The following is a 14,978-nucleotide window of genomic DNA, read 5'->3' on the forward strand; positions in this document are numbered from 1 at the left end:
AGCTATAAATTGTCGTTTAATTTTTACAAAGATTATACTCCGTTTTTGGGGTAAAATCGTATAATTTGTCGGTGGAACTTGACCCTGTCATGAGAGTTGAATAATCATGGCTAGGTCTACTGGAGAAGGTCCCAATGCCGGGAACCTCCAGATTTAATTACAAATAATAACCAATAATAATAATAAATAATAATAATAATACGACTGTTGAAAAAAGGTCTTCGTTTCATGGACTGAAATCGTCCTTCGATCGAAAGGAGAAGCATTTCGCTTTGAAGAAATTATTCCCTGCTCAAGGATCCTTTTGAAATGCTAGTTCATGTTTGCATAGACCAGCCAGAGTTCTTCCTGTTCATTGGTTTCGCTCTCTTAACTTTAATAACTGAATTTTGCAACGAAATTTCCGCCAAAATAAAATTGAGTTGTGTTCCAGGGTCAGAGGCTATTATGCCGGTGCCGCCATTCGTGGCAATTCCCACCCCCACCCACAGCCCCCACTGCAATTACCAGTTAAACCCAGTAAGTAGCCCGAAAAGAAAGGAAGTTGTTGCAGCTTCGTTGCGGAGCCCAAGTCGTGGGATCCGCTCCTCCACCAGGCACTTAATATTTGCAGCACAAAGTTTCCAAGCAAGCAGGCAAGCAAGTTCTTGTGTATAGCTTTTTTTTTTGGGACTATTTTCTGATAATATTTGGCTGACTGCACGTTGCGTATTTCAATTTGCGCTTGTTTAATTATATTTTGCAAGCTCCCCAGATAAGTTTATGGCAGTGCCCAAATAGCTTGTCGAGGGGCCAACGAAAAAGAATGAGCCCCCAAGGAAATTTGGTAAAATTTTCAGGTCAGGGAAGGTATCGTTGAAGTGCCTTTCTTGGCTCTCTTTTTAATAGTGAGCGAAACTGAGTGTTATATTGCAGTTTTGGGAACTCTTAATTTGTTTTTGGTTGAGTTTTAAAACAATTAGATGCCAATGGTGCTGCCTGCTAGCTTATAGAAAATATGTTTATGTTTTTAAATCTTTTTATAATTTTTTTATTTATGATATTCCCATGCACACATGCACCTATGTGTGTGATGTCTCTTTCGAACAATTGATTTGATGCTAGATTTGCTGGCTGGCTCACTCTGAAAAGTTTTTTGGGGTCTGTAAATAAAACATAAGCATTTGGCATACAAACGGCAGCTATGGCAAGGAAGTCGTGCCAAGTCAGGTCAACACAGTGATGCCAGGCACTGTCAACAAATGCCTCTATCTATCTCTAACTCTCCCTGCCCCTCTCCCTCTCGCTGTATCCGCCCGCCCCTTTGTCACACAGCCAGCAGGCACTTCCTCTTTGTTATGGCCCAATAATGAAAAAAGTACGGGCACGGGGACTCCCCCCGTTACCAATTCTTGTGCCCATATGCGAGCATAAAAGTTCTTCCTCTCTTTGTACATTTTTTCGGTCGGCTCTTAACCTTTGAGCTTGTTTCAACTGCCATGAAAGTTGGCCTTTGGCGAGCATGTGGCAGATGTCATTAAAATCATATGCTGCGCTGGTCAAAAACTGGCGAATTGCGGAGACTCGGATAATGTTGACGTGCAACGAACCAGAAATGGGAACAGATAGGACCACACACACACGCGCACATGCATATTTGGCCGAAAGGAAAGTGGACTAGAGAGTGGAGTTAAAAGTAGTCGTCTGTGGAATACCCTAGAGCAGAGAAAATAAAAGGAAACGGTGGGCAGAGAGTGAAATAATAATGAAACAAAAGAACGGAGTTTCTTACAGTTATTGAACCTTTGGGCAAAGATAAAGAGAGCTTAACTCTCTTCTAGGTTAAGGTTCAGGTAAGACTGAAGAGTTACCATAAATAAAATAATAAATAAATAAAATAAAATTATCAATAATACAAAATAAATAAAATAAATACCAGTAGCTTGAAGACTCTGAGCTGAAGAAATGTAGCAACTGCGGCTAAGGATACTCCTCCATATAAATGTGAGCTGCAGAAAAAACAAAAACTAGTGAGCGCAAATTCCCTCCCAGGCGAATTCCCAATCATAGCAGCACGTACGAGCAGCAGACGATAGTTCGAATATAGTTTTTACGCATATTAATTTTAGAATAATTTCTTACGAAATGTACAGCCCTAAGAAATGGCAATAGCAATGCACAATTGGTTTTGGCTACCCTCTAGAAGGGCGCTTATTATAATGGATGGGGCTTTTTGTTCGAAAGTTTCCAATATCTGGCCGGCCCGGCCGCACAAATGTTTCCGCACTAAGCGAGAGGAAAGCGAGAGGGTAAGTTGAGGCCAACAATTATGTTGCCCCATTTTGTGGCAAAGACTGAGAGCTCGTCTCATGGCTCGCTCCTCACTATCATCAGTGGGCGTCGTCATCGTCCACTGGCGTTGGGGCTGGGGCTGGGGCTGGTCCTTGGCCTGTGCCTCTGGTGTGTGGTGTGCATTGAATTTCATGACGTCATTAGCGTTAATGGCTGTCCATGTGCATTATGCACAAGCTTAAATATTCATTTTAAAATTTAAATTCATTTTTTCTAATGAAAAGTTACATGAGCTGCAAATGAGCTAACGAGCGACGCCAAACGAAACGAAAGAGCTAAGCGGAATCCCAAAACCGAAACTGAAACTAAAAATGAGCTTAAACTGAACCGACGACTTGCATTGAAAATAATCAGCCATTAAGTGTTCGCTATTAAAGTTGTGTGTGAATGAAGTGTGAGGGAGTGTGCGAGTGCGAGTGCGAGTGTGTGTGGTGTGTGTGTGTGTGTGTGTGTGTGTGTGTGTGCGAGTGTGTGTGGCACTGTGGTGTCGGTGTGCGGTTTTACTCTGTTACCTTTCATCGAATAGTTGAAAGGATTTTGCCTGTTGTCATGGCGGATTTTGCCTTCCACTTTGTTAGTCAAGCCAAGATAACGGATTACATTACACGTGGCGTGGCTTGTTGAATTTTTCAAAAATGTTACATGTTCCCTTAACTATTGTTGGATTTTGGTCTGCCCCATTAATGAAGTGACTAGAAGTATGTGGCTGTGGCTTTAGCGGCATCTGATTTCTGAAACTAGTGCAGAGTACATGGCATGTTTTGATTGAAATTAGAGATTGGTTTGGATGCGTGTGGTGTGGATTGTGAGAGAGCGCTAACAGTGCGCTAACAGTACGCTAACAGTGCGCTAACAGTGCGCTGTAACCATGAGCAGCTCTTCAGACTGTTAGTGGAGAGCAGACACAGCCACAGGCTGTTATAGGAGAGTGGACTGTTACGGCCCTGATGTATAATTCGAATGGTGGAGAAGGATATTTAAAGCTTAACTGGAGGGTATGCTTAACAACATAGTAGTTGAAATATTTTTTCCCTCTCCCCTGCTGCATTTTGTAGTCCCCTCCCTCCACCTATCGACACTAAACATCTCATTGGTGAAGATCAAGTTTCGCCGTCACTTTCGTTAGCTTTTAAAATCCTTTTAGTTTCAACACGTTTGCCACACACGTTGTTGCAGCTGCACATGGGGTGTGCTGTGCTCCTTTCATGCCGCCACCACCACCTAAATCCCCTCACAGCAAAACCCAACTTGCATGAGTTGGCTTAGTCAGCGCTTACACGCAAAACTCTCACACATCAGGCGACCATGTATATATAATATATATACATATGTATGTATGTATGTACACACATATGTGTGTATTTTTTGGGACTATCTCTAACGAGGCATGAAAAATGTACACACACACAGACAAAAAAAAAAAAAAACACAACAAGGAAACAGAGCATGCAACCAACCATTTCGTTTTACGGCTTTAGTTTCAGTTTCCGTTTATGCTGCACAATTTTATTTCTGCTTAGAAACGGTTTCCAAAAGCTTCCAAAAGGTTCCATTGAAAAACGAAGATTACTTTGCAAACTAATTATAAAATTGGAGCCCTGATCCAGTCTAGTGTTCCAGTGCCTCTGCGCCAATCCTCAAGCTGTTCACGCACAAAACATTGAACAGCGGCCACACATAACTGGCTAGAATTCCAAAGCGGATGCCCCAGCGAGCACGGGCCAGGAAGAGAATATCAATCAGCAAAATGGCTCCATAAATGATCAGCCAGGGATAACTGAAGTCCGGCTGCCGCTGCAGATGATGCTAAATAAAGGGGGCAAGCATGGGGGCTAGATCCTCGATACTCACGCAAACGATGGCATACAGCAGACAGGTCCACGCTGGAATCATTAGCCAGTTACTGGCCAGCCACAGTCGATGCTGCATTCTGTCGCTCAAGTCCACCCAATGGGTCCTGGGCCAGCGGATCTTCGACAGATCGCTGCTTCCAAATACCTGATTACAGGTGTGCACCTGAAAGGGGAGATGCACAAAGCCAGTTACTGGTCAGTTAGTTCCATTTGTCGACTCACCAAACCCCAGATGCTGACTCCGAGCATATACCAAATGGCCAGCGGCAAATGTGCGTCCAAGGCGTCTGTGAAGAGTTGCCAAAGGCTGCTGGCCGTCGTTGTCAGTGTTGTAAAATCCCAAATCGAATAGTAATCACATCCGGGGTATCCAATTTGTAAATATTTGCGCGCAAAGTAGCACAAATTGTGCACCATCATGATTCGGTGCATTCGATTTTGTGTATACTATAAATACGAGTACTCCAAAATATATGAAAATAATAACTGTGTTGCATTAGCCTGCTTCGATTTGTGTGCTACGAAACGAAACTTAAATTGAGCTGCCAATTTCGCTTTTACATATTTCAGTTTAAAATGGGTGACACAGGGGCACATTTGCTATGAGTCTTTCCATAACGATTGTTAAGAACTTTAATCGGATTTGGCGGTGACCACATGCATGCATGACCTATGACCCTAGCAGCAGAGAAGCAGAGCAGCAGCAGCAGCAGCAGAGCCGCCTTCTAAAAGTTTCGAGTGCACATTGAACGATTGAACTAGTTCCTGCCATCGCACTCGATTCTGCATAGTTTCCGTTCCGGCTTGGCCTTGTTTTTGCGGTTAAGTCCGCATGCCACATGCCCCAAAAACTATGCCATGTGGTTTATGCTGTTATTGTTGTATCAGTTTTTTTTTTCTGTTAGTTTTTGTTGCTGTCTGCATTTTATGACTCTGCCGCTGCTGCTGCAGTGTGGCTGCTGTCAGCTGAGTGGGGGCCATGGGAGAGCGGGCGAGAGCGAGCGAGAGTAATTGTTACATGCATTCAAGTCGACTTGCTGCGGTTTACTACCTCCCCCCCCACCCATTATGCCACACCAGACGACGACGACGAGGACGCATAGGCAATTTAATGCCTCGACAATGCCGCATTATTAGTGATCCTTTACCGAAAGCATCCTGCCCCAACCCCCAGCCACTGCCGGATAGAAGGCTGGATAGGACATACATATGTCCTATGTGTGTGTGAAACCGAGTTGTGCATAATAAATTAACCGCATGGTCGGTTCGAGTTTCGCTCATTAAAGCGCATTTGTATTTAGTTGTGCATAAAACATTAAGCGAAAATAAGCCAACGTGACCCAGGCCGGAGAGCAGAACGTCCGTCCAGCACCAACACCAACACCAACACCCAAATGTCCATGTGGCAAGTGTCTGTGTGTCTGCGTGTCTGCGTGTCCATGTGTTTGCGTAATTACACTTGTCCTTGCACCATTGCCTGTCCTAAAATGAATTCATATTTATAATCCTTCCCAGTGCGCGCCCTGGCAATGCGTGAAGATTGCCAACGAGTGAGGAATTCTCATTTGCATGTCCCACAGCACAGCACAGCCCTCTCCCTCTCCCCCTCTCCCTCTCTCTCTCTCTCTCTCTCTCTGTGGTTTGATTCCCTGTAATTATGTGATTAAAAAGCGCTCAACTCATTTGCTCAACTATTGATTGGAATGAAGTGAATGTCAGTCATGTCATTTCATTTGGCTCCTGTGTAGGCGCTGTTTAGGCCACGTGCTTGGGGACCTGTTTATGTCACACTTGAACAGAATGTTTGAATGTGCCTTTTGGGCTTGTAATTACTGTGCGGGGGTGCACAAGGGCAACGAGTTATTCAATCGTTTAATGAACTTTTGTGCGTCATAGCAATACGTGTAATTACATGTGACTTTTGCTGCTTGCAGGAAACAATTTCTATTAATACGAAATATACGAAAATTAAATGGTATATTTATGAGGTGGATGGAACAGCAAATACTAGGATTTTTAGTTTTAATTTTGATTGCTGATTTTGCAGGACAGCAGCGCTGTTAGCAAGCCAGTGTTAACAGTCGTCTTGCCGCTCTTGCTAACAGGCGGTTGCCGCTCTTGCTAACAGCGCACTGTTATCGCTCTCACGCTGCCGCCTGCGATCCACACGGCTCTCTCTAGCTTGTAGCTAGCCTCCCAAATCACAGTTACGTTCATACTTCGATACAAACCAGGCGCAACAACACAGAGTCAATTTCCTAGCTTACATATTTAAATACAAAGAAGAATTACCTACCCCAACTACTTCTTCTTATTTGGAACCATACGCTTTGGAGTCTGCAGGAACGAATCGTAGATTCTACCCTGCTACAACACTTATTTAATGTCAGTTTATTAACGATTTGTTCCCGCTTTAATTTTCACTAGTAATACCACTTCTTTTGGTCTTTCCATGACCCACACATCTCTTATTAATGATGCTAACTCTAATGCCAACAAAAAATGAATGATTTATTTCTCCCTAATGCTCCTTTTTTCCCTCCCATTGTACATCATAACAAGCTCATACATTTCGTTGTCAAAAATGTGGCATTTACCATAACAATAAGTTGTCTCCTGTTTATGCATGCCACTCCACACACACACACAGCCACACAAGCTCGTGTGTTTTGTAGGAAAAGGAAAACCCCAAAATATTATGATAAACTTTATGACGCCAAAAAACTGTGGCACAATGCGCCAGAATTATACTTATGAAAATGAAATGAAATTTATTTGCCAACTACCAAAAGGGGAAGTACTGTACCTCATTCCGCAGGACCCTAAAGCCTCTGCCTGCCGTTCGTCGGTCACTGCGTTGGCAGGCAGAGGGAGCAAAACGACTTAAACTTTCATTACACCCAACAATCTCGCTCCCTCTCGCTCTCTCGCTCTCTCTTTCGTTGCCCTTTGCTTCGCCCACGCTTCTCACATTAGGCCACTTGAGCGACAGACACCCATTCATAAATGTTAGTCTGTGTCCTGTCCGTGCGTGAGTGGAGTAACTTTCCAGCTGTTTTACCTACTCTCCTTGGTGAAGTTCTCCTCCTTTTCCTCCTTTTATGCTGACATGACACTTGCTTAAACTCAGCTGGGAAAAACGATTCACTAATAGAACAAACATTCAAATTGTGTATGCCAAATATTTGGATAGAAGGTATCTGAGCATGATGGCAGGGCAGTTTCCAGGAATAAGATGATTTTAATCAATAAAATACACTAGTCAACACGATTTTTCCTCAAGGAACAAAACGAACTTTTTCTTAAAGATTTGGGGCTTAGAAATGGTTTGATGATATTTTTTTTTTTTCTATGGCAGAACTTTTTTTTTGAAAACTGGTATTTTTTTTTACAGCTTTTTTCAGAGGTAGCGCTTGTTTTTTTCACATAGCTCTAGTATCTTACGTCTGGTTGTAAAGAACTTTGCTATTTTGAAAAGATAATTAAAACAGCTAGAAGTTTAGCCTAAACACTTTGTGATTACAGCTTACCGTCTGGGAAATATAATGCATTGAAAAGCAAAAATGATGATTTTTGTGCGGTATTTTTTAGGAAGTTTTGACTTAAAAAACTCGGGAAAAGTCGAAAAAAAATTATATCTTGTGTCTTCTATTTTTATGTGTATAGGTGCGTTAATTTGGCGTCGTTTAAGGTATCGCTTATTAAAATCTATGGAGAGACTTTGGAGCTAAAATTCGTTAACCAAACCTAAAATATGGAAAAAATGAACAAAAAATACCTTTTGGAAGGTTGCGAGCCCAACTGCCAATTGGGAATCGGGATCGCGATCAGGTACCAAATGTACAACCCTTTTTCGTTTGCTTTGTACCTTTCTTTACTCTCCGATTGATTGTCTAACAAAGATAATGTTCACAAATATCGGCTCACGAAAAATTTTGTATTTAGCCAACTCCTCCGCCTCCTTCTGCTCTTAAATAGAAATCTAATGATAAATCTGCAACCCCACGTGTGACGACGATGTTTCGATCGTGGTCCTCGATTGCGGATCTGGCGTGTGCAAAGTCGGATTTTCCGGTGATCAAACGCCTCGAATGAATTTCCCCACGGTGGTCGGCACTCCTCGTCAGGGCCTGCAGGACTCGTACGTGGGGGACCTGGCCCACTCCAAGCGCGCTGTGCTGAAACTGAGTTATCCCATTCAGCCTCAGCACCGACTGGGAAGGATTGGAGAAGGTCTGGCATCATGCGCTCCACAATGAGCTGCGCATTTCTCCCACGGACTATCCCCTTCTGATGACGGAGGCGCCCAGGACCACCATGCGCCATCGCGAGAAGGCCACTCAAATCATGTTTGAAACATTGGAAGTGCCGGCCATGTATGTGGCCAGCCAGCAGGTGTTGGCCTCGGGTTGCTCCTCGGGTTGCTCCACAGGAATCGTTCTGGACGTTGGCGACGGGTACTCCCATGCCGTTCCCATTTACGAAGGCTATGCCCTGCCCCGTGCCATAGGGGTTCTAGACTGGGCCGGGCGCGATCTCACGGAGTACCTCATGAAGCTACTGACGGAGAGGGGCTACAGCTATTCCTTCATCTGCCTGTCCGAGCGTGGGTTTGTGCGTGACATGAAGGATAAGCTGTGCTTCGTGGCCAGGGACTTTCAGCAGGAGCTAGAGAAATTCAGCACCCAACTGGAGAAAAAGTACACTCTGCCAGAGGGACAAGTAATTTCCATTGCCGATCTGAGCATCCGGTGCCCGGAAGCACTGTTTGACTCCACCGTCCTGGGCAGAGCTCCCGTGGGCCTTCACCAAAGTGTCTGCGACTCCATCAATAAGTGCGACGAGAACGTCCGGCGAGAAATGGTCTACAACATCATGGTGTCGGGGGGCACCACGAAGCTTCCTTGCTTTGCCGAGCGCCTGAAGCGGTAGATCGCCGGACTAGCTCGCTGCAATATGAGGGTCAGGATTATGGCACCACCCCATCGTCAGTTCGCTTCCTGGATGGGTGGATCTGTCCACAGCTCGTTGCCCGCGTTTAAACAGATGTGGAAATTCAACGAGGTGTATGAGGAGGTTGGTCCGGTTCCAAATTCTGGTATACTTCTGAATAAACTGATATTAAATGCGTAGCATACGAGACACTGAATATGACATTGACTTTATAGATGCTTAAGCCCAAATCAAGTGAGAGTCTTACGTACTTGATCGAACTAATGCTTATGATGTGGTAGTGTTGAGTGTCTTATGCTCCATGATAATAACATATTTTTTGGAATCGAGATCTTTTGATTACACTAGTCAACACGATTTTTCCTCAAGGAACAAAACGAACTTTTTCTTAAAGATTTGGGGCTTAGAAATGGTTTGATGATATTTTTTTTTTTTCTATGGCAGAACTTTTTTTTGAAGAATTTTTGAAAACTGGTATTTTTTTTTAAGCTTTTTTCAGAGGTAGCGCTTGTTTTTTTCACATAGCTCTAGTATCTTACGTCTGGTTGTAAAGAACTTTGCTATTTTGAAAAGATAATTAAAACAGCTAGCCCAAACACTTTGTAATTACAGCTTACCGTCTGGGAAATATAATGCATTGAAATGCAAAAATGATGATTTTTGTGCGGTATTTTTTAGGAAGTTTTGACTTTAAAAACTCATGAAAAGTCGAAAAAAAATTATATCCTGTATTCTCTATTTTTTTGTGTAGAGGTGCATTAATTTGGCGTCGTTTAAGGTATCGCTTATTAAAATCTATGGAGAGACTTTGGAGATAAAATTCGTTAACCAAACCTAAAATATGGAAAAAATGAACAAAAAATACCTTTTGGAAGGTTGCGAGCCCAACTGCCAATTGGGAATCGGGATCGCGATCAGGTACCAAATGTACAACCCTTTTTCGTTTGCTTTGTTCCCAATTGGCAGTTGGGCCCGCAACCTTCCAAAAGGTATTTTTTGTTCATTTTTTCCTAGCTGTTTTAATTATCTTTTCAAAATAGCAAAGTTTTTTACAACCAGACGTAAGATACTAGAGCTATGTGAAAAAAACAAGCGCTAACTCTGAAAAAAGCTTAAAAAAAATACCAGACTTCAAAAATTCTTCAAAAAAAAGTTCTGCCATAGAAAAAAAACCATAATTCTTTAAAAAATTTTAAATCCCCATATCTATCAGAAAAAGTCGGTTTGGATCCTTGAGGAAAAAAAAAGTTCGATTTTGTCGAGTAGTGTTATCAATAATCAATAAATAAATAAATAATGGAAATTAATTTAATTGTAATTTCCTTTTTGAAATATTCACTATGAAAAATTATTATTGGACTTGTCGGAGGTAAATGCTACAACACCGCATCAGATCTACGAATATCTATTTTATTTTATGTATTAGTATTTTTAAAAAATATGAATTAAAATATACTTGAACGCGGCCTTTATGAAGACTTTACAACGTAAATTCTGATGAGCTTTTGCATCATATTTCACTTCCATTTAACGCTATGAAATCTCGAATATTTGATATAATTATTCCTGTCAGTAAGTGTCATTGGGTTACTTTTTTGGTGGTTTTTTTCTTTGCACATGCTCTGCGGAGTCTTTGTGTATTTTCTTTCCAGCTGCTCTTCGTTGTCAGGCTCTCATCTTTTTGCTTGTCGCGTTTCTTTCTCATGCTGTTCCTTTTCCTTTTTTTTTATCATTATTGCTCATCGAGCGTTGTTTCTAATGAAGTCGTTCATGTACGTACGAGCATGTGTTTTCCTTTCCTCCTGCTGTGTCTCCTTATCCGCATCCTTTTCTCATGCATCTGTTCCTACTATATCCTGCCCCTCACCGTCTTGGCCCCTGCTTTATTGCCTTCTATTTTGGTACAGCTTTTATTTTATTTTCTCGCTTACCGCCTCTCAACCATTTGGTGCTCCGATTTTTTACGCCTGTTTCGCCATTAAATGTTTATTTTTGTGCGGGTTTTTCTTCGGTTTTGTTGCTGCTGTTGTGTAATCAGCTTTAAGCTTCCTATGCCAGCCATCCAGCCAGCAGCTTAATAAGCTGCAAAACATGAACAAATATTTGCCAACGGTTTTTGTTTTTGTCTGGCTTTGGCCGCTCATTTGGCAGGTAATTTGTTTATTTGGCCAGGAACATATTTGGAGTTTCCTACGGATATGCTGAAGCACTGAAAATTTAAACTTTTATTGAACATAAATGTCATCCGTTTAAGCCTTTATTGAGACATTTTTGTGGTGCTCTTTGAAAGCACTCAAAAAACTAACATCTAAATTATCAGTTCCAAAATTTGTTGACCCGCCTGATTTGCTTGGACTTCCCAGCCCCCTCCACCAAGATGGTCTGCCGCTTCAATCCGTTCTATGTGGGTCCCACGCCGCCAACCTGTTGCACCGCGGACACGATAAGGACCTGCAATTGTCCGCCCTGTTCGCCCGAAACTGGATACCAGGAGCCGCGTTGTCAGTGCGACTCTTGCTGTCCGGGTAGAGCGGATGATGCGGCAAAGAAATTAGAAAAAGCAGCAAAACCTGAAGCAAAGGCAGCAGCTGCAGCTGCAACTGCAACAGCTGTAAAGGGATTCTCCAAGTGCACAGCCACAACGAAGACGATGATGTGCAATCCGGCATGCATCGAAACTGTCAAGAAATAGAATCCTTTGAGCTGCATTTGGGAGTGTCCAAGCAATGGGCAGGACTAATTTCATATAATAAATATTTATTTTGGCTGAATTTATTTTAATTGAAAATTGAAAAGTCCGCAGAGGCTCGGGAAAGGGCTGGGGAAAACCTGAGTAGCGTTAATGAAAGCCTTTACTGAGAGCACGAAATATATGTGACCGACTGCTGTAAATGACTTTGAAGTTGATTGAATTTCCCCATTATTTTCGGCATTGAAAAATCAAAATGAATTCACCAGAAACGGTCATTGGCGCACTCTTATTTTCCCTGAATAAATTGAGTTTAATATGCTGCAAAATATCCGGCATAGAGAACAAAAAGAGCTCGGAAACTGCCCATAGAAGACAGCCAGTTAAAACTCAATTACTTTCCGCTTAGCAGTGGCAGTCCACACACACATCCATGCCAGTATAGATATGGCTTAGAGTATATTAAATCAAAGTCAGCCCACCGCAAATATTTGCTCAAATTCAATTTGGCCATAAGAAAAGCAAAAACACAAGTCCACAGCAATAAAAACTCAATAAATAGCAAAAGGAAACTTAGGAAAAAAACCTTTGCAGAAAGGTCCTTGTGCCCAACAATTTGTCGACTGCTACAAGCAAGCGGTTTCTATCTTTTACTCAATTTTCCTTCTGCATTTTGCTGGTCGTCCTTCGACTTCTTGAGGCGCACTAATTTCATTTTGCCGCAGAGCAAAGTGGCTGCTGGGTGCAGGCAACTGGTAATTGATTTCATTAAACCATTTGCCAAGCGGAGGAGCTCCAATGCAAATGCAAAAGACAATGGGAAATATCTGAATTAGAATCATTTCCCTATGCCCTCTAAGGCTGCTCGGAAATCAGTAAGGTTCATTGTGACAGACAGAATCAGCTTTGACAACTTGTCCAACAAGCTCTCTGGCATATGTCCATGGGCATTAGGGATTAATTTCGCTTGTTCATCCGCTTGTACTCGGACTGTCAGCTGTGGGGGGACACACTTGTCTGTCCTCTGGGCATGTCCGTCGCTGTCTCCGATTCTTGTGGAGTCAGTGTCAACAGCTTGCATTGTTTCTTCAGCTGCTTTGAATGTGTCTTCGGGGGCATACACATTTTTCTGTGCCAATAGTCTTTGTCAGGGGAGAGCCACTGAGCCACTCCACTGAGGCCACTGAATATAGAGTGTGTGGCCACTGTCCACTGTCAATCATTGGCGTACCCTGTGCTGTGTTTAATATAGTTCTCAATGTCAAATATTATTTAAGGAAATGGATTATCTGAATTTTACCAAAATAAAAAAAGTCTTGCTAGTTTTTCACCTTGAAACCCAAAAAGCGAAAGCCAATTAAATTCGTGTCGCTGAAGCGTATTTTTGATTGCATTCACACATCGAATTTGGGATTTTTTAATGAACAAAAACAGAGGGTATATAACGCCACGAACTTTGTATACCCTGGCAGCTAAATATTAAAGGTAACTCCTTTAAACACACTTTTAATATGAGACTGCAGGAAAATCCCTCTCTACCCTTGCTAATAAATTTATTTACCTCTCTAGTAAAATTATTTACGTATTTATACATGAGTAATTAATTAAATTAAATGTGTGCATTTAGCGTGTTGCATTCCCAGGGACTTTAAGCGTGCTCTTAGGTCAGGGGCATGCGATGCATTTTATTTTAATAATCAATTAAAGCTAGAACGGAGAACACTGCAGGCGCGCGGTTGGGCAGTTAAATGGAAATGGAAACGATGCTCAAATTGAGATTCACTTCCAGCGCTGTTTATAGTAGCTGCACACCCTGGCCAGCACAATGAAGTGTATAACTGAAATCAGGAAAAAGAGCCATGAAAAATAAGCAATGAATGAACTACAGATCCAGTGGAAGCAAGGCCACCTACTTGGAAATATGACGGTGCCGAGCAAAAATATTGGGAATAAATTGCTCAGATTTTTGCCCTTCGTGAACATCCATTTGCTGTCCTGCAGTGTAAACAAAATCATTAAGTAGTGAAGTAAGTGAAAAAGGTTGCCCGACTTACCTTGCAATCTCCCAGCAGTATCAGAACTCCAGACAACACATGCAATGGCGCACAAATGCAGATCGTAACTGCATAGATGCAAACGACTATGTCGTAGTACCGTGAGTGTATTCCATCTAGAAGTGTACAATAATTCGGTTAGTTTTCACTTCAGCAGAGGGAAAACTGCACGCACGCTCGTGTCCGATTAGGGCGAGAATGGCCAGAATGCTCCATATTAGGCCGCTGATTATGTTCCATATGGCAAAGCACCAGGTACATATTTTATCAAAACGATTCGATTGACACATTGTGCGCGCAGGTCTCTGGAAACAATTTTTGAGATTAATATTAATTCCATATATATTATATATTTTATATAAGTATTTCTCCAGGTTTGCTTTGTTTGGAATATGTGGAATATCTGTGCTAACGGGGCAACAGCGCTGTTAACAGTGTAACAGTGTAACAGCGTAACAGCGTAACAGCATAACAGGCTAGGCGCTCTGTGTTACAGTGCTCTGTTAGCTCGCGCTCGCGCTCGCTCTCACGATCCGCACGGATCTCTCTCTCTCTCTTGTAAGCTTGAACTTACATAAGCAGGCTCTGGTTCTAACCCCCGGTCCCAGCGGCCGCGCGACTTTTTACAAACTAAATATATTTCAATTAAAAATAGTCATACATTGGCGACATTTAGAAAGACTCGCTGCCAGACTTGCTTAAACTTTTTCAAATCTTTAATGAATATTTTTTAAATATTTTTAAAATCATTTTTTTTCTTTTTAGTTATGCCTGAGTAACCTGTTGAACCTAGTTTTTTCCCACTCTTGTAATTATTTGAGAACAAAAACGAGTCGAGGCAAAAACAAAAAGCCGCTCCGCTGCGCTGCAACTGCGGCTCTCTCTCCTCTCGAAATAATCTTGGCTTGAAGAGTATTAAATTTGCATCAGCGAATTTTCTTTTGCCATTCCCCTTTTTCGTTGCTTCGACTATTTGTTGGTTTTTTACTTTTTCCTCTTTCGTTTTTCGTTTTTCGCTTTTGCGTTTCGTTCCGTTTCGCTGCTCATGTGTCACTGACATTGTTATCCTTTCGTCCGGTGGCTTATTCATGTCGCTTT

At 42.2% G+C, this 14,978-nt stretch overlaps 3 protein-coding genes and 1 pseudogene across 3 annotated transcripts; 2 read left to right on the forward strand and 2 right to left on the reverse strand.

Annotated features, from left to right (window-relative positions):
• Nucleotides 1-3,809: 3,809 nt before the first annotated feature.
• On the reverse strand, nt 3,810-4,686 carry LOC111080125. Its single transcript, XM_022375585.2, has 3 exons — nt 4,407-4,686; nt 4,183-4,347; nt 3,810-4,125 (listed from the first exon to the last, which is right to left on the reverse strand). Exons 1-3 carry the CDS (start codon nt 4,614-4,616, stop codon nt 3,940-3,942), a joined length of 561 nt encoding a protein of 186 aa, XP_022231277.2. The 5' UTR covers nt 4,617-4,686; the 3' UTR covers nt 3,810-3,939.
• Nucleotides 4,687-8,147: 3,461 nt separating this feature from the next.
• LOC121404719 lies at nt 8,148-9,328 on the forward strand (annotated as a pseudogene).
• A 2,065-nt stretch (nt 9,329-11,393) lies between these two features.
• On the forward strand, nt 11,394-11,868 carry LOC111082223. Its single transcript, XM_022378399.2, has one exon. The coding sequence runs from the start codon at nt 11,515-11,517 to the stop codon at nt 11,827-11,829; it is 315 nt and encodes a 104-aa protein (XP_022234091.2). The 5' UTR covers nt 11,394-11,514; the 3' UTR covers nt 11,830-11,868.
• A 1,686-nt stretch (nt 11,869-13,554) lies between these two features.
• LOC111080352 lies at nt 13,555-14,268 on the reverse strand. Its single transcript, XM_022375924.2, has 4 exons — nt 14,056-14,268; nt 13,881-13,996; nt 13,740-13,821; nt 13,555-13,664 (listed from the first exon to the last, which is right to left on the reverse strand). The coding sequence occupies exons 1-4, from the start codon at nt 14,168-14,170 to the stop codon at nt 13,606-13,608; spliced, it is 372 nt and encodes a 123-aa protein (XP_022231616.2). The 5' UTR covers nt 14,171-14,268; the 3' UTR covers nt 13,555-13,605.
• Nucleotides 14,269-14,978: the final 710 nt, after the last annotated feature.

The sequence above is a fragment of the Drosophila obscura genome, unplaced genomic scaffold (genome assembly GCF_018151105.1).
Source record: "Drosophila obscura isolate BZ-5 IFL unplaced genomic scaffold, ASM1815110v1 contig_37, whole genome shotgun sequence".
Classification (NCBI taxonomy): domain Eukaryota; kingdom Metazoa; phylum Arthropoda; class Insecta; order Diptera; family Drosophilidae; genus Drosophila; species Drosophila obscura.

Excerpts from the sequence above, each read along its gene's own strand:
- LOC111080352 (XM_022375924.2), bottom strand. The coding sequence starts at position 14,170 with ATGTGTCAATCGAATCGTTTTGATAAAATATGTACCTGGTGCTTTGCC. Across the intron at positions 13,997-14,055 it reads CGCCCTAATCGGACACGAGC|ATGGAATACACTCACGGTAC; the intron begins GTGCGTGCAGTT and ends GTACACTTCTAG. Across the intron at positions 13,822-13,880 it reads TACTGCTGGGAGATTGCAAG|GACAGCAAATGGATGTTCAC; the intron begins GTAAGTCGGGCA and ends TTTACACTGCAG.
- LOC111082223 (XM_022378399.2), top strand. The coding sequence starts at position 11,515 with ATGGTCTGCCGCTTCAATCCGTTCTATGTGGGTCCCACGCCGCCAACC.
- LOC111080125 (XM_022375585.2), bottom strand. The coding sequence starts at position 4,616 with ATGCACCGAATCATGATGGTGCACAATTTGTGCTACTTTGCGCGCAAA. Across the intron at positions 4,348-4,406 it reads GAGTCAGCATCTGGGGTTTG|GTGCACACCTGTAATCAGGT; the intron begins GTGAGTCGACAA and ends CTCCCCTTTCAG. Across the intron at positions 4,126-4,182 it reads TGCTGTATGCCATCGTTTGC|CGGCAGCCGGACTTCAGTTA; the intron begins GTGAGTATCGAG and ends CATCATCTGCAG.